Genomic DNA, 27,623 nt, shown 5'->3' with positions numbered 1-27,623 from the left:
TTACCCTGATTGGAAATTCTTATCATATGTATTAAAGAGAAATATTCAGTTATTATATTGTAAATTTTCTTATTTATGCAATCGCAAATTTACATGCAATCGCACCTTCGAACATGAAGGAAATCTTAATTGAGAATTGAAATGAAATGAAATGAAAGATTTTAATAATGTCCACGAGGCTAAGGCAGCCTATGGGACCCACAAATAGCACCCACCCCCAAAACAAGGAAAAAATTAATCTAGCCATAAACTGTTGGTCTAAGTTACTAGATTCGCATATCAGATCCCGGATCTAGATTCGGGTCCAATCCAGATCAAGATCCGCTCGTGGATCCATGAGGATCCGGGCAGGATCCATAATCCTGCCTGTGGATCCATAAAGATCCACTGCGGATCCTAACGGATCCACAGGCAAGATTACGGATCCAACGCAGATCGAGCGCGGATCCACGCTAATCCGTGCTAAAGGAGCAAGGAAAACTCAAAAAAAGTGGGCCCATTCGATTTTTTTATTTTTTATTTTTGCCTAAACCCTAAAAACAATCCTCTAAGTCATAATGCAAGTTCATTTACTCTCTATTTTGCTCTTCATACTTGCTAGTTTGAAGTAAAGTGCTTGGATTTGAAGGAGTTCGGCTGTGGAGCTCCAAATACCTTGCAACAAGTGTTTAAGGTATGCATTTCGACCATATTCTTAAGTTCTTTCATAGATTATTCATTTATTTTTAATTTTCGAAATTTTCAAGTTTTTGTGTAAGTGTGAAGCATGGTTTTCTTTCACTTTTTTTCTAGATTGCAAGAATAGAACAATGAGTAGTCGAGGCTCAATGGGTGGGGGTGGAGCTGCAACACCAAGCTTCAAATTTGATAATGGGTCTCCTTTATGGAGACACACAACAAGAATCGCACAATGTCCTGGGGGTGGGGCATACATATGGAAATGTAATTATTGCAATATACAACATAGAAGCTCCTATTCCCGAGTGAAACTACATTTTTTGGGCCCTGTGAGTGAAGGAATTAACATGTGTCAGGGTAGTGATAAGAAGGGATTACCAGCTACACAAATAGCAGCATTGGCAAAAGAGCAAGATGATACTGATAGAGCAGTTGCAAAAGCAAAACATGGTGCTTCCAAAAGAACAAATACACAACACCATCATCCGATCAAACAAACACAAGAACACATCCTTTTTGCCTATGCTAACTACAAATGATGAAGATGAAGACCCATCTCCACTCACCCACAAGAGAGGCCCAATAGATAAGGCATTCCAAAATGAAAAGAGAGACATTGCTGATCACAAAATTGGACATTGTTTAATTGCAAATAATGTTTCATTTAATTTTGTGAGATCACCTTATTTTAGGGAGATGGTGGAAGCAATAAATGAAGCACCCCGTGGTTAAAAACCGCTTGGTTATGAAAAGTTGCGCACTACCATATTACATGATGAGAGGAAATCTGTAGAAGCTGAACTTCAACCAATAAGAGATTTTTGGGTTCAATCAGGTGTGTCTATTATTTTGGATGGGTGGAAAGATTGTAGAAACCGTCCATTGATCAATGTTATTCTTGTATGCCCTAAGGGAGCAATGTTCTTTAAGGCAGTTGATTGTGAAAGGCAAGCAAAATTTATTTCACGCATTCTCATTGATGCCATAGAGTCAGTGGGTCCTGATAATGTTGTCCAAGTGGTCACGAACAATGCAAAGGTTTGCAGGGCTGCAGGGATAATTGTAGAGTCTAGATATGATTGTATCTTTTTGGACACCATGCACCGTCCACTCTCTTAATTTAGTGATGAAAGCAATTTTTAGGAGTTTCTCGGACTTGGAATTATTGAAGGTAAATTTGTATATTTAACTATGTTCCCCAGGGACGCGTACCCGGCCTAAAACCCAGCGTTTCGGGGATGAGGACGAGGGGATGGGTATGGGACGTCCCCCAGCCGTCCCCAAAAAGTGAAAAAATGCAGGGGATGTCTCAAAAACTTGGGGACGCCTGAGGGGAAAAATGGGGACGGCCAGCCGTACCTGGTACAGAAAGGGGACATCTATGGGACATCTATGGGAAGTCCCCTAGCCGTCCCCAAAAAGTGAAAAAATGCAAGGGACATCTCGGAAACTTAGGGACGCCTGAGAGGAAAAATGGGGACGGCCAGCTGTACCCGATACGAAAAGGGGACATCTAGACGTCCCCTTTCCATACCGAGTACTTCTGGCCGTCCCCCTTTTTTGTTTGCATAATTAAAAAAGTTAAACATAATTTTATTTTTTAAAGCCTCCAACTTGGTCGGCCAAGTTGTCCCCACCCCTCCAAATGCCCTAAAAGGCAGTAGAGGCAAAATAGGAGCAGCAAGCTGCTTCACTTTTCTATTTTTTTTTTCTATGTTGAACATGAACATGATTATGATACATTGATACTTATGACTTTATGGCAGCCCTCTACCCTTTGGGCCTATAGCTTTGGGCATATTTTGATTTTGATTTTCAGATTTATCATGTTTATCATTATGACATTATGATATTGACAATTGTTAATGTTCATTGTTCAGTGTTCACTGATATTGATATGCATTTTGACAATTGGGTACTAAAATCGGATATTATTTCCTATATGGCATTCAAATGTTGTATTTTATGGTTCTATAATGTTTAAATGACATGCTCATATGAATGACATGTATATTTGCAAATTTCAATATATATTTTAAAATTTTCCTATATATATATATAGCCATCCCCGTTTGCCATCCCCCCCCGTCCCCAAAATCGCCAAAAAAATTTGCCGTCCCAGAAACCCGTCCCATCGTCCCCCGCAATACCCGTACCGAAAACTTGGGGGAACATAGATATTTAATACACAATTGAATATTATTGGATCCCATAATTTTTTTTGTTGTTTACATTAACATGTTTTAATTTTTAAATGTATTACTAACTTGAGTTTAACATGTTCTTAGGTTGCTGAAACCTGCTTTGCCTCTCACAGAATCGTCTTGAGATGACTTGTGAAGGTAAAAGAAGCATTGAAACATATGGTCATTAGCCCCCAATGGGGCATTTGGAAGAATTCCAATACAACAAGGGCCTTAAATGTGAGAAGAATGATACTAGATGAGGATTAGTGGGGTCTTTTGACTTATGTGTTGGAAATCACCAATCCAATAATGGCAAATGCTTTGCTTTGCAGACAATGATGAGCCATGCCTTGGGGATATTTATGATTCCATGGACATTGTGCTAGAAAAAATTAAAATGGTGAGTTTTATGCTCTTTTACAACAATTTTTTATTTAAGAGATATCTAGATTCTAAAGTTTAAATTGACATATTCACTAATTATAATTATTATTCATATCTCATATCCTAGGTCATACAGAGGAGGGAGAATGATCTTGAGGACACACTTTACAAGAAGGTGGAAAAAATTGTTCATCATCGATGGAACAAGATGACCACACCTTTGCACCTCATTGCATATGCTCTATCCCCAAGGTACTATAGTTCTTATCAAATGCTTGTGCTCATTTTATCCAATGTTTGTGCTATTGATATTTGATAGTGTTCAATTGTCTTTTGTTATCCCCAGGTACTATAGTGTAGATGTACTTCGCCTTCCAAGTAGAGTGCCACCATTTAGAGATGTAGAGGTTGCAAATGGGTATAAGAGGGCACTAGCTAAGATATTACAAGATCCAAAGATTGAGGCAATTGTGAGTGAATTTGCTGCCTTCATCTCAGGAGAGGATTTCCACCCTATTGTCATAGCAGACCAAAGTAGGATGGGTGCCATCAAATGGTGGTACCTTCATGGGCAAGCCTTCATGTACCTCCAACCTCTTGCCATAAAGGTCCTATCCCAAGTAAGTTTATAAAATTAAGCTTAAGGTTAACACTCTCAATTCCTTGAATTTATTATTTAATTTATTTATCTTGATTGTTGTATTGATAATTTTTAGTTTCTCTTTAGGTTGCCAGCTCTTCTACAGCTGAGCGGAATTGGAGAATTTACTCCTTTATCCACTCAATCAAACGCAACCAATTGGCTCCAAAAATATCAGAAGACCTTGTGTTCATTCACAACAATTTGCGGTTGTTGTCATGGAAGGATCCAATGTACAAGAAGAGGCCCGAAAAGCTTTGGGATGTAGCACCTGAGACTCCTAATTTAGATATGACTATCCAGGATCTTGCTAGATCCACTTTGATTGATGTGGAGGATGAGGAGAAGGATTATGAGTTCACAATCCCGTCTACTACTAGTGGCTTGGGTTCCTCTACTGATACAGATGTAGCACTTGCAACTCATCAATACCCCTCTGATGCGGATTTTCTTGAAAATCCATTTGATGATTAAATCGAAAACTTTAGTCTTGACTCTTGACTCTTTTATGAGTAAATCATGTTACAAACTTTAAGTTTAATGATTTATATTTTGAATGTTACAAACTTTCACTTTCAGTAATTCAATGTGAATGTTCATGTGTTGATTTTCTTTATAATCGTGAAAATAGATTAATTATCATTGATCAAGTATACTAGATTCATAGATGCATACTGGAATCATAGATTCATACTATGAAATTATTTAGTTTTAGAATTATGTTACATGTATATTTCTCTTATTTTTTAGTACAAATAATGCATATATATATATATATGCACGAATCATAATTAGGTTAAAAAATCCCAAACCCATGGATCCAATTCACGTGCCCGAATCAGATTCGTGTCACGAATCGGCAACTAAGCTTTTGGTTAATTTGTCTCTCCGTCAATGAATTTTGATAATCAGGGTCGTTGTTCCCTTCAATTGATTCTCCTCAAATAAGTAGTTCAAGTCTCTTTTCTCTAAGATCTTTGCATACCCAGATCTGAGGTCACTATATGCCAGGCACTCCGTAACAAAGTGGTCCTTCGTCTCCACCACCCCCATATTACAGAATAAACATGTTCTGTTCTACTGGTTTCACATTTCAGCTGGTGAGAACTAGTTCTGAGTTGAGCTATAAGCATTTTTACTCTCTATTTAATAGGTGCCCTTATATAGGCCTTTTCATCATGACGAGAAGTGGGGTTAAATTCTTGAATATAGTAAGATTTTTTCTGCCCCTTTTGTCTTGTCCAAATGATATTACGAAATTTTAGTTTATTAAATAAAAAGGGACAAATGATTTGTTAATTGATTATCTTGGAAGTTCCAACAGAGTTGAAAGATTGTGTTCCCATTTACATTTCTTTTTGCCATGTTTAAGGGTGTGTAATATACTAATAAGTTCTCCCAGGTGCATTGAGATTGATTCATTGTAAAGTGAGACCTTTCTGGTTACTGTTTACTGCCAGGAGCTTATTTATCTCATTTTCTCTTTGACTATACATATATATCAACCATGATATGTAGGTTAGAATGGGAATCAAGCATTATGCAATGGGAAGGGTAGAAAGCATTGGAGTTGGTAATGAAGCCACCATACAGAAGCCCAAAAGTTGCTTTATAGTCGCATCCTTCATGTTGTCTTCAATTTAAAAAAGAACCGTGTTTGTTTTATAGCAAAAATTCTGATAGATAGCATAGATTTTATCCCAAAATCTGGCAAACTTTTGTTTATGGTTTTCTCTGCCTTTAATTGATGTGCTCAAGTCTAACTGTAACCGTATATCCTACCTAGAATAAATATATGGAAAATAAGGACTTATTAGATAATTATTTATACATTGCTCTAGTTTAATTATAAATATGCATAGTGAATAGGTCCATAATTCTACCTGATCCTGAAGTTGATCCATCAAACTTGCATGATTCGGCTTAAGATGTTGGCCAATCATTTCCAGTTGTTCAATTTTTATCTGTAGGCTTTTTTCCTTTGCATTATGTTCCTGCCTCGAAGCTTCAAGCGCTAAGGTTTTTGACATAACCTCATTCTGTTGATCATTTAGCTGGATAGTTAAAACTCTGTAAACACAAATCTAGCATCTCTATCTTCTTATATAAGTAAAAGTGAGCTTACTTAAAGCATGAAATTTTTATCAATACATAATTTTATAGCTCATGGTTCAAGTAGCTTCTAAGTTATTTTAAAAGAATGAAAAAATGATACAATATGTTGAATATTCTAATACAAAATCCTTCACCACCTTTGACTAACTTTACCTCAAGAAGTTTCACTTTATTCATCAAATCTGAAATCTCCTTTACATTGCGAGTGAGTGATCCCCCTTTGTTGTTACCTTTAGAAACTGCCTTCACAGGGATACCTACGGCATAGAACTTTAGTTTTTCTTCCTTGTCCTTGTACTTTCTCTCAACTATAGCTAATGCGTCTGCCTTGTGTTGAAGCTCTTCCTGCAAATAGAATATTTGTTTCCTTGTGTCTTCTGTCTCAGATTCTTTCTTTGCAAACCTTTGCTCAAGATCAACATACTGCTTTCTAATTTGTGCCAACTGATGAGCATTTCTGTTGTTAGATGATATTTGAACAGCTTGTTCCTTTAACTTGGAGCTCAAAGTTTCAATTTTTGCTTCTTGATCATCTCTGCTGTTTTTTAGTTCATTCATCTCATTATCAGATTTTCTCATATTTTCTTTCAATGACCTCATCTCTTCATCAAGTTTGATTTTCTCTTGATTGGTTCTTTGTAAAATTGTTTGTAATTCTATCTTTGCTTCTCTGCAACCATCTAAATCTATTTTAGCACCTTGTAGCTCAACCTTCAGGCACTCACACTCCTGTACCTTTTGAATCAGCTCACTGTTTTCATTCCTGAGGGCTTCAACTTCTGTGTGTAATTTTGCCAGTTTCAAGGAAAACTGTTCAATTTGACTGGCATATTTTGTTTCATTTTTCCTATGTTTCTCAAGCTCTATCGAAGACCCTTGTAGCTTTGATGAAAGTGTTTCACACTCTTGCTTGAATTGGTCCAGCTGAGTTGTAACTTCTTGGATATTCTCTCTGCACTGCTCTCTAATGGACAATATATCTTCTTCAGCCCTTTTTAGTGTTTCTTGTAGATTTGTTTTTTGTAGACGCAATTCAGAGGCTTCTGCAAGTGCTTGTGTTGAGAATTTCTCATTGGCATCAAAACTAGCTCTCATCTGTTTTGAAAGCTTCTTGAGTTCTTCCTGAATTCGCTCTGCTGCAGTGGCATTATTCCACCGAGTCTTTCTGAGTGTCTCTTCTGCTATCTTAGCCCTCTGCTCCTGTTCATTTTTCAGCTGCAACATAGCATCAAGTTCTGCTGTGCATTTTGTTGTATGTATGTCAATTTCTTGCAGTAAACTTCTGACCTTGTTTTCAAGTACATTAATTTTAGATAGAGAATCAACTTGCTCATCTCTAAGATTCTGCAATTCTTTTTGCAGCTGTTTTTCAGATGGCCCACACTCTGCATGTTCCTGTTTCAGTGCCTCATAGTCACGCTCTATCTGTTCCATCTCTTTTGCCAAATAGTCTCGTGCCATTTTGTAGTCACAAGCCTCACTAGAAAGTTCAAGGACCCTTTTATCTAATTCAAGGGTAAGTTTCCTCTCCATTCTCTTGTAGTCTTCATCATTTTGTTTTTCAGTTTGCTGAGATTCATTTTCCTGGCCCTCAAGTTCAAAAATTCTACCAAGAAGTTGTCCATTTTGCTTCTGTAGATGAACTAATGTATCAGTGCCTCCTCCGTGTTCTTCCTCCACTTCAGATATTTGCCAGTCTGTGCTTTTTCTGATTCCACTTTCAGATTCAGTCTTACCAGAAACAATTGACATTTCTTCCATAAGGTCTCCAATTTGAGCCCGTGCTAGCTTTCCAGCTTCCTGGGTTGCAAGAAGACAACTTTGTAGCTCAAGGTTTTCTACTTCCAAAGTTTCAAGCTTTGCTTCCAAATGCTGGTTAGATTCTGTCAATGCCTGGGCTTCTTCATCCACCATTGAAAGCTGAAACTCCAAGTCAGCAATATTTTGCCTGCTTGTTTTAATTTCCTCCTCTAGGTCTTGGTTTCTGTTTCTCAGTTCAATACATATTTTATCAAGCTGTAAAATCTTATCATGTAAATGATCTAGATCAGATTCAGTTCTTTGCAGATAAGACTGGTTATATTGTAATCTCTTCTTGTCATCTGAATAATTCTGTGTTTTTTTCACAAAATGCTCTTCTCCTTCTAGGTTGCTTTCATTATTTTTAAGAGGAGAGCCCTTCCTTGATGAACATTTTAAGTTATATTCATGATCAGAATTGCTCTTATTTATAATATCTACTTTGTTATTCAGTTTATAAATCATGTTGCTTCCTAGTTTAGCCTCTTGGAACGCTGTTTTCAAGATCTTCATGTCATCTTGTAAGGAATCAAAGGATATGTTATGGCCATTCAGAATAATTTTGTCAGTTATTTCTCTGATTTTCTGCTCTGAAGATGATAACTTTTGTAGCCATTCTGTCTCTATATCCTGGAACGTTCTTGCCTGATTATTTTGACCATATATTTTAATATCACATGATCTGTTAGAGAGATCTTCGATCTCTTTATTTTTCTTCTCTAACAATTCTTCCAAATCTTGAACAGCTAGAAGCAGCTCGGAATTTGATTCTTGTGTTTTCTGTAATTGCAAAGCCAAATTTATATTTATCTGTTTTTCATAACCTAACTCTTGCCTAAGCTCCTCTATTCTACACCTTGCATCAACTATTTCATTTGATGTTTTATCTACAACATTGTGTTTTTCACTGCCTACTCCTAATGCTTTCAGTTGCTCAAACTCTGATTTGATGTTATCTCGCTCTATTTTGAGCGAGGAAATTTCAAATGAAAACTCTTGTCCCTGCTTAACCTCCTTTGCGAGTTGTTTCTTCAGCATCTCCATTTCAATGGCTAGTTCTTCTGTTTGTACGCCCATTGACAATATTTCATGTTGATGTTCCTCAATTGTTGACTCGGAATCTTGCAGACTCTTTTTCAACCTTTCATTTTCTTTGGAGATCCTTGTGTTATCATTTTCAACGGAAGGAATTGGATTTGGACCATGACCATTTTTTATTTCTGGTGATCCACTATGTGCCAGCAGGTGGCCAGAATTGTTTGCAAACTTCTGGACCTTGGCATTTTGGCTGAGAGAAGATAGAAAGCTCACTGCATCTTGATGAATTCCATTTTCTTTCCAACCAATTTCATGAGCATCAGAAATTTCCTGCTTTGGTGTATTACTGCTTCCTGAACTAGAACTCGATATGGCATCAACATGTGAGTATCTCCTGCTTCCATTGGCTTCAGAACGTCTTGATACAAACTTACAAGAATCAAAATTCAAGTGTGGCTTCAAAGTTGTACCAGATTTCTCCTGTAATTTTTTCTCCAAGCACAAAGTGAATAATATATTTGAATTTATAAATAAAATAAAAAGCATATGACAAGCAGCAGTATGTTAAAGTTTCGAGATAATTAGAAAATGGAGGCCCATTCTAAGCAGTACAATTAAGGACACATAATATTAAGATGCAATGCTTCATATACAGATTGTCTAATGATAGACCAGAATATGTGCACTATTTGATTCGACGGATGTGAGAAGAAAGAAAGGTTATAGATAGCGCTAGCTAATGTTTTATATATGTATGTGTGTGTAGTACAGCAGACAGGACTTCAAAAGATGCTCTAAATAATGGTTATCTTAACAATTTATGAAGTTGCCATCTTATGCTGACCCAACTCCATTAAGTTTATTTTCAGCAAGCACATTTGACTATCTCCCTTGAGAAACTTTTAGCAAATCACTGTATTTTATGTCATCTACAAGTGTGTAAAACTACATCAATACCAATTGGAGGTATCAACAACAGTCAACCACAGAAAGGTTAGCATTTTAACATTTTAATAATCTCTATTCAAATTGTAGGGTAGCCTCCCTGTAACAGAAAGAATAAAACAAAAACCCCAGGTCCTAATAACACGGCATCTAGCTTATTAGAGTATTTGAAATTTAGTTCACCTAGCTTTCTACAATATCTGAAATTTAACTCTCCTCTAACTTCTCACAATAAGTACAATTTAGTTCTTGACATTTTCAACATTTTGTTACAAAAAAATATCCAACCATCTACTTATTACTTAAAGCTGCAACAATAATATTTCATTAAAAAGAAAATTTGATGTACCTGCACAATACATATAAATCATAAAAATGTTTAAAGTAATTTCAACAGCAAGAACATGCATAGTAAAGTCCATTCTCAAAATCTAAATGGAAATGGCACTACTTGAAGGTTCTTGCAAAGTTTTGCGTGAGAAATGATAAAAAAGACAACTACAACTCCTACACTATGAATCATTTGTTTGCACACAGAGAAATGTTATTATACAATTTTGTCCATAGATTCCAAACCCTAAATCGGCAAATCTTCAACTAGATTATTGACTATAAATATACCACCTATACAATTATCAATAAATAACTAATATATGAATGAATTTCTTAGAATACGAGTATCTTCTCAAAAATAGCTATCTCCATATAATTATCTTCTCAAAAACAGTGAACACTAAAACAGACAACAAGAATAGCTTTGGCTAAAATTATCCAATTTGACACTTTTCCCTAGGAATGATTCTAGCGGAAACCTTCCATTTTGTCCATGGCAGACCCTCTGATGAAGCTTTGAAGCCTTGGCAACTTGAGTCTGACTCCTACATCAAAACATATGCAATTCAATGCCAGGTGCTTGGATCTTGTTCCTGATGAAGACCACTGTCAATCCATTGTATAATGGTGAAAGAGCTTGATAAATTGATCAATGATAACCAAGATGCTAGGGAAGCTTGGATTAATGGTCTCCCTTAATGGTTTGAAGATAAAAGCCCGATTCCAACATATGAAAGCGTGTTTTCTGGTCTTCACTTCTGTTAGTCACCCTGCATTTTGACATCCAACCCCTCAAAGGCACACCAAGGGCACCAGAAGGTACTTTATCTTCTATTTTAGAATTCACAACTTCAAATTAGGTTTAAAAGTGTGCTTTATGAAGGAGCATCTGCGTACAGACGCAAAATCCTACAAGTCTTTAAGTTTTGCAAGCAATATTGGGCATGCATACAAAATAGTGGATTGCAACATGGTGCACATTGATCAATAGGCATGCATGGCACGTGCACATATCAACCAAGTGATGGAGATCAACTAATGTCATGATCTCAGTTTTGAATAGTCAACATGACATTGACATGGTAGAAGTATGTAGCAGCAATTGGTGATTGGACTACATATCAGAATTGTTAGTGTGCATGTCAAGACCATCCAATCTGCATTTAACTATGAGATTTCCTTGGATTGACAACAAATTTAGAGGAATCCAATGCATGTGATGCTGGTGAGATGGGATGTTGAAGCATACTGCATTTGTGACTGCTGGATGGTTGCTCGCCAAGTGAGATTGCAATTTTGTGTATAAATATGCAAATTCTGTACAGTGCACACAATTGAACCTTTTAGTCTTAGAAGCCTTGGAGTTTGCATGTATTCAATTCATTTATTTTGTAACCATTGCATTTGATATTCAATAAAATTCTTTGTTTCAACCAATTTATAGTTCCCTCCTTATTGCTTGGGTGTGTTGTTTCCACATTGCCTTTGTGCTGTAGATTTTTTGTATCTAGGAACTCTCATCGCAGATTCTATCATTTTGGTATTATAATGCAAGGTTTGGCCTGTCAAGCAATGGCAGCATCACTGGGTACTGGAGAAAGGTTTCTGCTAAGAGATTTCCAGCTTCCACAAAGAAGAAGCAAGTTTAGAAGGCAATGATGATATCTAAAGGCTATAGGGTAAAAATTAAGTAGTTGAGAAAGAAGCAATGCCAAATAGAGGAATTGATGTTTGCAAAGAAGGAAGAAAATTAAGCACCCACAGCAGTAAATCTAGAGAAATGGATGTACAAGGCAAGGTAGAGGCAAAAAGAAATGCTTAACAAAAAAATCAATGTGGACTTGAGCAATGATGAAGTACCAAGCTGACCATGTAGACTGAGGTTGTCAAAGACCTAGAAAAAAAGAGATTGTGGAGAAATTTTCAATGCTGCTGGCAAGTTGCACATGGATATTTCAAAGGATATAGGGTTTTTACCCAAAAGATTTGACAAAGTGGATTGCAAATCTAGATAAGTACTTTAAGAATGAGTTCACGTGCATCAAATAATAGGGCCATGTATCACTATGATAAGACTCTATCCAAAAGGATAGGCATTGACAAGGGCGGGAAAAGATATATGATTGGAAGAAGATGGTTGAAAAGATTGGGGGGGCGGGGGGGATTCTACCCATGGAATACAAGATGCTTCTATTCAAGAAGCTCTAGAACTTGAGGTACACAGAAATGAGCTCTATATATCAAGGAGTCTTAACCATTTGTGTGGGGCATGACAATGGTGGCATGAAGAAAGTCACGAAATATGTGAGTTATTTAAGACAAGGTCAGCACCATACACATTGGAGGTAGAATCATAGTTATCACAGAGACAACAAAGCATTGCACAAGGGAAATACAAGTTTGCACAAGGTCAAGGTATTGTGATGGGTAGAGAGAAGGTGGATTCGTTGGAAGAACACAAAGGAGAGGCAAGCACATTGCAAGCTAGTGGAGATGCATCTAAGATAAGACAGTTTTTTCAAGGGAAAAGGATAATGGGGTAGATGTTTTTTCAAAACATGCCAGCGATGCAAAGAAATGGGGTATCACACATTTGAATGCCCAAGCATGTAGCAGAGCAACACTCTATTAGCAAAATAGAAGCAAGAATCCATGTTGCTCAAGGAAGATATAAGAGCAATGAGTTGATGGGATGTACAAATGAGCCAATGATGAGACATTCACCATGAGGAGGGTGCTCGTGGAGCTAAAGAAGGAGAAGAATACACCTACGCAAAGGAAAAACTTGTTCAAGGCCATTTGTAAGATTGGAGAAAAGTGTTATAAGGTACACATCAACAATGGCAACAATAAGAACCTAGTCTTCCAAAATGGAGGAGACATTGTGCCTAAAGAGGCTCAAATACAAGAGTCCATACAAGGAGTCATGGTTATTGTAAGGGCCATCAGTTGGAGGTCAATAAGAAATTAAAGGTCCGTTTCAAAATTGGCATGTGCACAAATAAGGTATTGTAACATATCATGTGAATGGACTATTTATAACTTAGTTACAATGACCATGCCAATATGACTAGAAGGCACAACATGTTGGGCATGCAAACACCTATACCTTGTGGAAGGACTGGAAGAGGTATAAGTTGGTGCCTTTGGAGTTTGAAATATATAGATGCAAAGGTGGAGAACAACATACAAGTGCTACTTGTGTTAGGAAGTCAATCACTAAAGGGCATGAAGAAGCATTTGTGCCTTGCACTCATGCCAAATCCTATGCAAGTTATGATCGCAAAGGGTGCAAAGGAAGAGGATATTTCCACTAAAATGAAGGATATTTTGGATGAGTACAAGGACATCACATTGAAGGACAATCCAGATGGTCTGCCACTTGTGTGCAACACCAATCATGCAATAGACCCAATTCAGGGTCTAATCTGTAAAAAGGAGTTGAATGGGAAGTAAAGGAACTAATTAAGGGGCCACTTAGAGAAAGCCTAATCCCATGTGTGGTTGATTCATTACCTCTTTGCATTCATGGGAATTCAAGGAAAAAAGTAATAGACAAATCCTCCCATGGTTTATCTCGCATGGGCAGTGATTTGAATGATTTTGCACGAGACAAGGTACATAATAATAAGGGGACATGAGTGAGGAACTTAATATATCTATTTAAAGTAATACTTTGCAGCAACCCATGTAAACACACCACCTTGTTGAAGAAGCCTACATGGAATAAAATGCACCATCTTTGAGAATCTATTTAAAAATCAAAAACATTAAATCATTATCTCTTTGCATTCATGGGAATTCAAGGACAAAGGTTTGAATGACCCTATTACTTGCAACACTCCCTTAGCAATATTGCATATCTAGCATCACTCAACAAACTTACACATCTTTGTGCAATTTGAGGCAATAGTACCTTCCCTTCCACATGATATGTGTCTTATCAACTCTTGCTTCACCTCTAATCCCACACTGTGCAACTCTTTCAGAAAATCATTCCATTTAAATATACAAAACACATAATTGGCATATTCTAAACAAGTACCCTCTTATGTGAAGTAGTTTGCAAATGGGCCTTTGTCTCAACCATGATAGAATGCATATTTTCTATGCATCTATAAAATCAAGTTATATCACATGCAAATCCTTCATCCCCTCCATGCCCACTAATTCAACAATTGTTGTGGACCACAAAACATGTCTCCAACTTAAGGCATATGTGATTTGATTTGACTTGTCACACCCATGCTTTCCTTGTATAACATCACAAATACTCCTCACACCTTGTGCCTCTTGTCCAACTTTGCTTGACTGTTATTATAGCACAATGCTAATGATCCATGTACAAAATGAATTCTTTGGACAAGAATAATTCCTCCACTTCTGCAAAGATTGAACTATGGCATAAAAGTCTTGGTCCTACATAAAATAATGTGTTGGCATCATTATTTTTGTCACTAAAAAATGCAGTTGGCCTTCTTGACCAACACTGTCACTTATTGTAATTCCATTGACAACATTTTAACTTAAAATGCCTTATTCAAATTTGGAAGCACTTATGCAAGCTCCACAATCACCTTGTGCTTCAAGAGATTGCAATTCTTTCCAACACCAATAATCTACTCAAATCATTTTTTCTACATACAATGACTTAGTGGCACATGAAAACCACTAAAGTGTCTTACAAATTTGTTATAGAATCTTGTCAGCTTATGGAAACTTCTAAGTTTTGCAACACCTACAATGCTATGCATTCAATTATTGTTCTCACTTTCTTTGGGCCCATTCTCAACCCATCTTGAGATATGAAAATCCCATGTATCACAATGCACTCTAAAAACAATTACATTTCTTGATGTTTATATGCAACTCCTTCAACTACACAAAAACCTACTGCAAGTGTGCAAGATGATCCTTTCTTGTCTTGTTGCACATCAAAATGTTGTCCATCTAGATAACCACAAACTTATCAAGAAACAACCTAGGAATTTAGTTCACAAACCTTTTGTATATTCTTAGGGCATTTGTCAACCCAAATAATATCCATCCACTCATATAACCCATCATTTGTCCTAAATATAGTCTTCCACTCATCTCCTTAGATTCTAACCAAATGATAACCACTACAGAGGTTGATCTCTAAAATGTGTATCTCCACTTAATCAATCTAGGCGATCATCTCTCTATAATAATGGAAATCAATATATGATGGTAGTTTTGTTTATAAAGTTGGAGTCTATGCACATTCACCATTTGCATCCCTTATAAGGCACAAGTATTGTCGACACTACACAAGGTCTTGTAGTCTTTGATCTAACCTCTTTCCAACAACTATTCTACTTTTTTGTTGAACAACAAATTCAAGTTTGGCCTCATTTTGTGTGGTGCCTTATCTAGTAGGATAGATCTTGGGATTAGATCAATACAATGTGAGATTCTCTATTTTGGTGACAATCCCTTTGCAATCTCACAAATAATCATCTCCATGTATTCCTTGAGTAATGTTGCAATCCCTAGCTCCTCTAAGCCAGAGGATGATTTCTCCTCTTGCAAAGGCTTGAGTGCCAATGCATAGCCCTCCTCTACACTCCCGACCTCCTTGAGAAACTTCTTGCTACTTAACAACATGTAATTGATCATGCCTTCTGCTTCCATCTTCATTGGAAATGATTCAAATTAAGCATCATTTGTGATGATAAAGGTGATCTTCTACCCATTGTGGATTGCGCTTATGTTATACTGCCACAACCTTCCCAACAACACATGGCACTCACCCATTGGGATCACACTACACCATTCCTCATCCACAAAATGTGATGTCCCCTTTATGAAATAGGATCTAAGAATAAAACTAATGATTAGAAAATTAAAATAAGAAAATTACTAATAGTATTATTAAAATATAATAAATAACTAATAACAAAATATAATTATTAATACATAATAATAATGAAATAATATCAATTCATAATAATAAAATTAAACATAAAAATAATCAACATAACATTAAAAAAGGAAACAATTCCTATCTGATGGAGTCTGATTAATAAAACAAGGTACTTCAATTCAAAAGACATCTCTCTTCATAAAGGGCGAGAGAAAATTAAAGGAGGAAAATTGATGGAAGGAAATGGGGACTTCTTATTAGATATTGAGGAATTCCCTGGCAGTTCATTGACTACTAAGATTATATCAGATTGAGACTGCATCAGCTATAATCAATAAGATAAGAATATATTTTTGGCTTGGACCATAAAATGGGAGAATAGGAAATCATAGGTATATTCCTACAGATAACAAGGAGCTCAGGAGGTAATAATATACAATCGCTGACAGAAAATGGGATTGCTGCTTAACTTATATATTACCAGTAATTAATAGAGTATTGTTTATGAATGCTGCTATGGATCAGGATCATAAACAATTTTTTATCAGGAAAAATACACAAATTATTATGTATGTCATAACATCAATAATAGCTTATAAAAGGGGAGAACATTACGAAGAATAAGAGATTAGTTAATATTATAAAATAAGACATGTTATAAAGGGAAGTATAGAGTACATTGGCATATGAATAAGTCTGATTCTAAGACTAGTCTGACAGCAAGGACAGCTCTGGATATTAGTCTATAAAATAAATGTATATATATAAAATTCACAACTAATAAGGCTTTAGGCAAATGTATGGCTGGGATCATATATTCAGCTCAATTAATTAATCAGAAACAGTATATATATAAATATGTTAGTAGCCTTCACCTTTTACTCTCCCTTTGGGAGTGTTTGTTATAAGGAAAGCTTACCCAACTTGTCACGGTCCCTGTCTAACCTCTAATGGTCAGTCTAGAAGAGCCTTTCTAAAGTAGTCGTGGAGTTACAAACTTCTTTAAATCACCGATTCCCCGTCATCATGTGTCATCGATCGTTCAATTGTAGGTTTTTGCAAGTCTATAAGGCCCCATCACTAGTTGTCGGTTTAGGATAGTAATCGATTGAGCGTACCAATGGGTCCTAAGTCGTAGTCATAACTCCGTTGTAGGCATCCTTCTCGTTGCCACGTCAGTCCTCCCACCTTGTACTTCCAGCCTGGCACGAAAAGTTGCACGATTTTCAAATTGGAATGATTGTTTATTAAATGCACATATCACTTGAGGTTAATATATCTTTCGGGTGGCAAATTTTCAAGCATCGCTCTTTAAAATACCTTTAATACGCTATTTGCTTTGTTTTTGTTCTCAACATGCAATCCACGATTTAGAGTCAGTTGGCAAGGTAAAGGACATTAAGAAGGAGTATGGAGATTTTGATCAATTTTTGGAGAGATACGAAGGCAATAAAGACTAGGAATCTTGGGAATAGCTGCTCCTCCAGAATGGCCTAGTACATACAAGAGGCTTTCCTTTAGCCATGCAATGCCCTAACATTATCATCTTGCTGAGCGGGAAATTTGAATGCCCAACGGAAAGGTGTCGGCAAAGATCAATTCAAAGAGGATTGTGCAAGCTTTGGGCATTCCTTGCGATCGCATAATGGAGAGGAATACAATTGAAGTTGGGCATGAATATTTCGGAGATCACAAGGATCTCTGCCTCAAAAGCGTCGCTAAGAATTAGCTCAAGGCAGAAAGGTAAGGTAAGTCCCAGCTACACAACAAATTAAAGAAATTTCATTTGAAGGATCCTATTGCTGATGTGATTCGATTGTTACAATAGGTAGTCAATAACCCTAATTCTGAAAGCTTTAAGTTTTGGATGTGTAAATTCATTTTGTGGGTTTGTGGGAAGAAAAACCATGTTCACTAGGTTGGTCTTATGAATTCCCACCTCCATGCTCAAATGAAAGGTTTTCCCCAAAAGACGAAGTTCTATTTTTCTACTGTGTTAATGTATCTCATTGCCAATTGTAGAAGTGTTTGGGAGGGTTTGACTCCACAACCTATACAGTCCGTTTGAGCCCCCATTTATAAAGTGTTCCCTCAACTCACAGTCTGCAAAGGTAACTCACATTTAGCCTTGGTTAACAAGTCTTTTTAATGAAGTTGGTTAGAGAATTAGAGGGAAAACCCTTTATGAGATTGTCCCAGGAAGCTACGGATTTTGTCCTAGTGTTTGGCAATGTGTTCACTATATTCAAGCAGTTTACATACCATGAGAATAGGGAGCTTTGAAAAAGAGCCTTTGTGATTGCCTAGGTATCCCTCTGTCCTTCTTGTGTTCATGGAAGTTTGTCACCTTATGGTCACTGTAAACATAAATTATTCTAGTATGGCACTACCAACTATTTGTTGCTATCAATTGTATGAGATGAAGTAATAGATCTACTTCCGGCAGAAGGAAACAAATCCCCATAAGAGCTCATCTCCAAATCAGATGATACCCTACCCAAGTCTTGTGAAGAAGTGGGAGTAGTGTCAAGAACTAGCATACAACTCTCTAACGAATCCACTACTATCACATCAAGACTCAATACCTTGTTCTTCGTTATTTGTTGGTGTGCTAACTACTTAGAGACTTGAAACAACAGGAAGCTCTCTGTAGTCCTTCATTGATACACTCATCTCAATTGTAACTACTACACTCATATCAAGGATAGATGTAACTCCATCCTCATAATATCCATCGTCTCTATCCATGAAAGTCAACTCACCACCAACCACCATATATGTAGATGATCTAGATCTGGGGCTAGTGTAGATTGTACATGCTCCAATCCACAGCTGCCTCTCTCAACTGCAATTGTGACTCTTGTAGAGTCAATTGGTGCTCTACAACACCCCATAAGTTGCCTTAAGCTCATGGTTGAGCTCAACCACCTACTCCTTTCCCTAACAATGCCTTATAACAAGTACTACCCCACTCAAGAAGGTAATCCTTGTCAGCTACCAACTATAATAGTTATGCTTCAAGATCCTAACAACCCCTTGAAGTGAATGAATCTCTGATAGGGTAAAGCAACTACCATCGTGCTCATTTTCCATAAGAGTACCCCAACGAAATATAGCTAACATCTATAATGCTCAAGAACTAAAAAGGTATCACTGTCGCTCACCTTCAATTGTCAAGCCACATGATGTTTCTATATATCCTGGCTCCTACGTAACCTCTCTGACTCACTAACGACATTGTGATAGGAAACTATATCCTCACTGCTCACCACGTGATCACTAACATCATGTGCGGTAACAACCTTACACATGTCTATCAACAAGGTAGTGCTACTCGGTACCTCTACCAATACCTCCTCTAAAGAAGTGGAAGTCACTATTGTATCAAGCTTGTCACATGTTTCTACTTCCCCTTCACCTATAAATCAATGTAAATTACAATCCAAGGACCTATCATCATCCAATAACCATTTTGAGTCATCATTAAACATTTGATATGATATACCAGATTCGTTACAGTGTGAGTCTTCATCACGTACAACATCAGAGGTCCCCACATCACTAGTATCAACACCATCCAATTGATGCCTCTCTACTATCTCTTACTGCTGCATACATAGCTCAATGTCATCATGTGAACCAACAAAACAAGGGCATAAATCTGCATTACCTGACTCCTCTATAATACTCAAACCATGAGTGTCATAATTGGGTAGCTCCATGCCCTCATCTTTCGCACCTGAGAAGACAATTGTCCCCTATACTAACTCGACACTATAACAACTGCCATACAAATCAGAACTGTCAGTGCTCATCTCTGTAAAATGGTTAGCGTAATAGAATAATAAAGCAAGAATTCAAATATAATAGTATCAACAAAGCATTTATCACCAATATCAACCATAACAATGTTGGTGAGGGAAATCAGTATTCTTTATTGATTACCAAAACAACAAGTGCATCATTCATGTTCCATTGTTCTTAAATAATGGTCGATTGGTTAGGAAGACCACTGACACATCCCCACGCTACCTAACTACCCAAACCCATTATCCTTAATTACATCATTGTTTATTATGCCCTACATTTATCTCCCCCAAAAAAAAGTCCTCTTCCAGACAACTCCTTAGCAAAAGCCAAAAGAAATCTATACTTCAAGATGTAGGGTTGGAGGACATAGCTAAATTGGATGCCTGTTCACGGATGCACCATAGATCTTGCTCCTTAGCCATATGCTTAGCTCGAACTCCTTGAAGTAGTCGCAAGGCTTCCATCCTATCCTTTTCTAATGCTGCCAACTTCTCTCCCAGAGATGCTTTCTTTGCCTTCCATTCTTCTTGTCAACTCCTCTCCCAGAGATGCTGCCAACTTCTCTCCCAGAGATGCTTTCTTTGCCTTCCATTCTTCTTGTCAACTCCTTTTCCTGTTGAAGTGTTAGGAAAGTCCCTCTAAATACTTCCTCCATCTGGGCAAGTGACTGCATGAGGGGTGGGTGCTCCAGCACTGTGGCCGTATCTCAACTGCCTTTTCATGCCTGACTCCACTCTACATAAGTAAACTCCAGTTTGTATGGCAGTCTCTCTTCACAATGCTACTAATGACTCTGTTGTTCTGATTATGGCATCCAAGTTCTACCCTTGAGCCTGTTTTATGATCTCCTTAGTGATCTATTCCATCCCCTATAACTCTTTGAGGAATTTTTCAGCTTTTTCCTCAAATGAGAGTGTTTTTATTCCTGTCTCTAATGGTTCCAAATGCTCAAATTGTGCTTGCATTCTATCTTCCATCTCCATCTCCAAGGGGATTGGTGAAGGTGGAAGTATCATTTCAAACTTTCCTAGCAATTTGTTTGCCTCCTTCGACACTATGTCCTCAACTTATGTTGCCTCTTTTTCCATACTGTTTCCTTCCATGCACTTCCTTCTTTCTGTAGATTGAACCAACAAGGCAATTGATTGAGCCACTTCTATGCCTTTTGGTGTCTCCAGTCCAACGTTATGTGCAGCCTTCCTGTGGCATCGAAGATCTATCATCTTAGTGTGAGTAGCTGATTTGGAGCAACGAAGATTGCTACGGCTAGAATGGAAATTCGTTTCACGCCCCACTGAGGAATTAGTTGTCTACTCGGTTCTTATGTACCCACGCCTTGTATGCGCTCCTTATCCTGCAACAACAACATGGTTGCTTTACCTCTATGCGGTCATTCTCCTGTTGTGCACCATGCATACAGACCTATGTACGAATGTCCTCTATGTTAGCATCCTTCATATGAACCTCCTCGGTACAAGATTCCTACGTACCCGCATCCTTTGTGCATACATCTCTTTTATGCATCTCTTCCTTTCCCTTTTGCTTCATATGTTCATCCTCTGTATGACTATCCCGACCATGTCTTTCGTACCAACTTCTTCTCTTGTGCCCTCCATACGCCCAACTAGCATACAGTTGCCTCCTCTTCCGTCCACGTGGATCTCTACGTACCTAGGTATGACTTGTGACAATGGGCTTTCTTCTATTGGTAGATATGTGACATCTCCAAGTGTGCCCTTGAGGTGACTTAGCCGAAATTCCTCTTTGTCCAAATCATCTGACTTGTCCCTTATCCATCGGAACTCCCATCTTCTCCATCTGTGCTTTGTGTTTGAATAGAAGTCTCATGTACCACCATGTGCCTTAGTTTCTTCTTCATTAGCTCTCCCCCTCCAAGCCCTATTCCAAATATATCCAGCTGAAACCAATATGCCATGGCCGGTTTATAGGGTTCCACTCTATTTTCTAGTACGAATGTCATTCTATGCTCCGGGGCTACTTGTGTTCGAACTGCTTCTACGAACAGGACTATGACATGATGAGGCATGTAGAACACTTTATGCTTTAACTAAAAGAATTCCCTTAACTTTTCTGAAAGGACTTGTGCCTAGTTGTAAACCCTTCCCACATTCAATCCATTCACTATGGGTAACATCTAGATGGCAATGTCATGTGTGCGGCTCCCACCAGTCAGTTTGTTCTTTACTGGGTCCACAATGCACCTCAATTCTTCATTGGCTATAAATATTTCCTTCAGCCCCCAACTATTATTCTTGCTCAAAATGTTGCCTCATTCTTGTTATGTGAGATCACTTTTGCACATTAGTCCTAGTCATTTTTCCTTTCTTTGATTGTCATTTTTGTTGTGTTTTTTGTTGCATCGTGCCCTTTGTTAGGGACCCAAATACTTTAAATTTATCTCTTTTGGAGAATATGAAATAGTGAGGGTTTGCTAAAAATAATGAATCAAAAATGTATGCCCTTTTTTGTCGTATCTAGCAACCATAGTTCTCAACACAAGATTAAATTCTTTTGAAATAAAAAATGGGCATGAAAATGATTTTATCTACCTCTACCTCGTGTAGTGCCTCCTTCGCACATGGTTTTCCTCTGCATTTTCCCACAATGTCTTGCATTCACTTCCTGTCATGCTTTAAAATGTGACATTGGTAGCTGTAATCTTTTCTGCGTTCTTCCCCTTATCCTTCTTTGTGGTCATTTTCTTCACCTGCAAGACTTTGTCTTTCCTTTAATCACTAACCGTTCCTCTGCTTGGATTACCAATGCTTGTCTTCACCATCTTGTAATTATTTTCCATTACCCTAGTAGCTCTTATGATGTCAGTCTTTGTCTTTGCACTATCTTTTTCCACATGTCCCAATCTGTGGCAAAGCTTCTATTTTCGTGCAACACTCTTCCAAGCGTTTGTAACCGCTTACACATTGTTGCTCACCCGTACCTCTCTACCCTTTCGTAACGTTATTATGTAATGACCCCCTTGATTTAAGATAAAAATAATTGTTTTAATAAAATCATGATTGTAAAGAATATATATTAATTTCATTATTTGACAAATTTAACGATCATCATTTAATCATGGTAAATTTTTTTGCAATTATATAATTACTAAAATATCTACTATTGCAGAATAATAAACATTGCTAAAATAAATACTATTATTATAAAACAATAACAAAAGAGTACAAGGTTGATAATTGGCCATGACACTTGACCAACCTACATATTACATGGAATAGTTGGGCTTGGATGGGTAGCGACGATCAAGACAGAAAACACAAGGAGATGGAATCGGCCCTTAACAAGAACACCATTGGACACAACAAAGAAGAGTCGGGCAGCAAAGCCTATATACATACACGACAGAGATCTTCCTCTAAATTGTCAAGCATATTTGAAAGGAATTAACACTTAGTAAACCCCCCTACAAGAACTGGCTCTTAGGCTATTGAGTCATCGTCCTTCTTTCATCCAATTTATTAGGTTATTGAGTCTGTCTCTTAGGCTCTGCACATCCCCCAACCTATGTTCAACAACCACTCTTAGACTTGTTACTGCATATTCAACAGGCATTACGGCCTCCTATCTATACATTAAATGAAAGGGGTTTGCCCAATGGTGGCCTTGTACGTAGACTAATACGCCCATAGAACTGTTGGTAATCTCTCCTCCCAATATTCTTTTACAACTCCACATGTCTTGTATAGGATGGTCACCAATACCTTTTTTGTATCTTTTGCTTGTCTGTTAATGCTAGGGTAATATGGATTGGAGAAAGTATGGAAAACCTTGAACTCACTTGTTATTGTCCTAATCACCTAGTTCACAAAGTGTACTCCTTCGTCACTTGTTATCTACAAGGGTATGCCAAACAGAGTCACTATTTGTTCATAGAAGAATTTGGGATTACTTAGGTTCATTTTGTCCAGAAGTGCTCTCGCCTACATCCATTTTGTAAGATACTCCGTTGCAACCACTATATAACTACATCTGTGAGTGTTACTAGTAAGCAAAGGGCCCATAAAATCCAAACACCAACATTCAAATAGTTCTTGTGGCTATGAGGGAAACAATGGCATGAAGTCTTTTTTGAGGGGTTTTCCCACCCTCTGACATGTATCACAACTTAGGATCCATTCCTATACATCTGCATAAAGTGTAGGCCACCAGAGTCCAGCTAACAATACCTCCCAAGCTATTGCATACGGTCCTTTTTGGCCTCCTGCCAAGACTTCATGTGACTCTCAAAACTATAGGGATCTCTTCCTCCATGACGCATATGCTGAGCACCTCATCAAGCTCCGCCTTATACAATAACCCATTAATAAGCTGGAATGTCTTATTTTTCAATGCAACTTTTCTACTCTCAGCCACTAGCATTTCTTTGGGAAAGGTAGAAGTTGATAAGTATTGACCAATACCTTAGTACCACTCTAGTGTACGACAATTTGAAACAAAGTGTGCATCTAGGAAGTCCATGTTTACTCCATTTCCAACAAGGTCTCCTGACTTTATTCTTGACAACAAATCTGCAATCACATGACTTTTCCCTGGCCGAACTATGATTTTGAAAGTATATTCTTAAAGGAGGATTAGCCACCTACTAACTCTCCCTTAGATAATAGGTGTATTAATTAAATACATAAGCGTTGGATGATCAACAAAAAATGAAAAAGAAGTGGCTAATAAGTAATGTCTAAATTTTTGAACTATGTAAACCATACCTAGTGCTTCTCTTTCGGTGGTGTTGTAATTATGTTCGGATTTTGAAAGTAGCTTTCTTGCGAAGTACACTAGGTCATCCAATCCCTCTTTGCGGGTTTGTGCCAAACTAGCGCCTATTGCATAGTTAGAAGCATCCACATAGACATGAAACTCCTTGTTCTAGTCTAGGAATATGAGATTGGAGCTCACATGAGTCTCCTCTTTAATTCTTAAAAAGCCTCCTCTTGTTCCTTTCCCAAAACAAATTGCTCTCCTTTCTTGGTTAATTTTTCCAAGGGTAGAGATACTTCGACAAATCCTTTTATGTACCTCCTATAGTATCCCACATGCCCTAAAAATGAATTGACAATGGTCACATCTACAAGAGCCTCCATGTTAACAACAACTGATATTGTCATGGTCTGTTTTTAACCCTTCTTTACATAATATGTGTTCAAGGAGCGTGCCTTGGGAACTATGAATCTACATTTATTTGGGTTGAATATTGGCCTAGCCCTCTGACATCATTCCATGCAGTCTCCCATTACCTTTAGGCGGTGCTCATCATTGTAGATTGACCAATTTTCCATAAAGGCCTTGAAATTTCCCACTAGCATCCCATCAAAGATATAAAGAATAGTTCTATCAAATGTGGCAGGTGCATTACACAACCCAAATGGCATCCTGTTGTAAGCATATATCCCATCCTCCACTACAAAGGTGGTTTTCAGATTTTTCCTCTTCGATAATGTTGATTTGGTTGTACCCTGAAAACCCATCCATGAAGGAGTATATCTCCTGCCCAACCACTTATAAAATATTGTCCCTAAAGGGAATTGGGAAAGGGTCTTTTATAGTTACTGCATTTAGGTATTTGAAGTCTACACAGATCCGAATTTGATTCTCATCCTTTTCCAATGATATAACTATGGGCGACAGCCACTCATTGGTCTGTACTTTGAATATTATGCATGCATCAAGCATCTTAGTGATCTCCTCCTGAACTTTGGCAGCATAGTTCTTATTCATTTGATAAGGCCTCCTGCATACGATGGACGCACAGTTCTGGTAGCACTCCTTTTAAATCTTTGTATGTCCATGCAAACGCGTCCTTATACTCAAGGAAGATTTTAAATGTTGTTGCTTTAAATACAGGATACCAGCCATCTCCTATGAAAATACCTTTAGGATGGTCTACTTAGCGTGCATCTAGGCAATGGCTAATACTTCCTCCTTTGGTTCTACCACCTCAAGCATGTTCACACTTTTTTGTTTGGGGCAGTTGGCATCCTCATGATTACCAGGTCCGCACCACTTGTAGAGAATCTCTCCATTTCGTCCTCCACTCTAACAATTGTAGGCAAAGTGTCCCCATTCATTACATCTACTATATTGTATCATGGTGTGTCCCCTGGAGTCGTACTTAATTCGGCTCCTTGGTGTATTGTTATTACTATTGTTGTTGCTACCCCTCCTGTCATTTCAGTACCCTCCAAGTGATGCTTCCATGTTTGTGTTGTGTGGGAGAGTAGAGGGAGGTGTGGATTAATCTCCTTGAGAAAAAAATACCTGGGCATTATGTGCTTTCAAATTGTGGGGACAATCTTTAATTGAGTGTCCTAATACCTGACATATGTCACAAAATGCCTTTTTGGAGCAAGTATTCTTTGTGTCCTTTTTCACAATCTATACACCATAGTTCTTTTCCTTCTCTTTTCTCCTCCTTACTTCCTATTATTTCTTTCATCATCCTCGTCGTGTCTTTTCACAATGCCTAGATAGTTTTAGACTCATCTCCACTTTCTTCAGAGCTCTCGCTCCCACTTCAATGCCTCCTTCCTTTAGAGGTTATGCTTTTACTCTCTATATCCATGGCACGAGTAAAAGCATCAGCAAATGATAATGGAGGAACAATTTTCATTTTTCTCCATAGGGACAGGGTTAACCCTTCAATAAAGCACCTTTTCTTCAACCCATTTGCAAGTTTGTTATCCAATTTCCTATTAACTCCTTCACTCCTACTCTATGCTCTTACCAATTCAATTTTTCCTTGTCTTGTATTATATACCTCTATTACTATCTCATCGTCATCCTATAAAAGTTTGAATACTTCTTCGAAGGTTGTGCAGAGATCCTTCCATGTGGCATTCTTCCCAACCTCTAAATTTGTGTACCAATCAATAGCCATACCCTTAGGGTGACAGGAAATGCCTTTAACCATTTATTGGTGTCATTCTCTCCATTTGCCCGCCATATGCTTATGCAAGTTTTACAATGTCTTGCAAGGTCTTTCATTCCTTCTCCTGTGAATCTTGGGAGTTTTTGCTTTTCTGTGGTCATCCTCCTTTGACTATTCCCTCCTACTGCAATTGTGCTCCCTCCAGCCAAGATGGTTTCTTGAGTGCTTGGTCTAAAGACTTCTCCTTTTCCCTGTTACATCCCAAATTTTGGCCCAATTTTAAATGTCTTTTGTAGTGTTCATTAAAATTTCAAAGTTCATCAAGGACTATGAAACACAAGGGAGAGGGAATTTTTGGCTCAATTTTAAAATGCTCATATAGTCGTTGAGGTTTCATGTTAAGTCAGTTGATAGGTAAAATTAGTTATGATCATGTGAAATGGTAAGATGGTTAATTGTTATAATTTTCTATGAAGATGACATGTTAGTTAATCGTTATGATGTTATTATAATGTTATCTTGAAATCTTGGAAAGTTGGTTATTCATCATAAATTCATGGAAGTGATATGGTGGTTAGTAGTTATGATGGTTTATGAATAATAACTTGTTATAGTAATTGTGATTATATTGAGGAATATGATATTATTGTGGAGAATTTCTTTCTTTGCAAAAGTACATCGAAGGGGGAAAAGCATTGCCAGAAAGGAGTTGGGCACAAGGGGCACCACCTACCATTGAGCAAATAAGCAGGAGTCCTAAAACATCACAACCAAGGAAAAACAGCTAGGCAAGCATGGGTATACTAAGGAACAACCATGAGCTAACCAATCAGTTCATAACACTTATCAATTAAAGAAAAACATTAAGCATTAACTTAACAAGATAAGTTGCTACCTTTTTACCTG

General features: G+C 37.6%; 1 protein-coding gene across 2 annotated transcripts in view; it reads right to left on the bottom strand.

Moving 5' to 3' along the window:
* The window catches only part of LOC149562075 (uncharacterized), a 70,623-nt gene that overhangs the window by 25,663 nt on the left and 17,337 nt on the right, over positions 1–27,623 (bottom strand). For both annotated transcript variants that reach the window (XM_089825612.1, XM_089825613.1), the window contains exons 6-7: positions 6,157–9,321; positions 5,772–5,927 (exon numbers count right to left, since the gene is read on the bottom strand). In XM_089825612.1, the coding sequence (XP_089681738.1) occupies positions 5,772–5,927; positions 6,157–9,321 (3,321 nt within the window). The remainder of the gene's footprint in view (positions 1–5,771; positions 5,928–6,156; positions 9,322–27,623) is intronic.

This window comes from Cupressus sempervirens, chromosome 4 (assembly GCF_028749045.1).
Source record: "Cupressus sempervirens isolate cs-2001-9-10 chromosome 4, ASM2874904v1, whole genome shotgun sequence".
NCBI lineage: Eukaryota > Viridiplantae > Streptophyta > Pinopsida > Cupressales > Cupressaceae > Cupressus > Cupressus sempervirens.
Note: the sequence above shows the minus strand (reverse complement) of the source record. Positions and strands in the feature narration are given on the sequence as shown.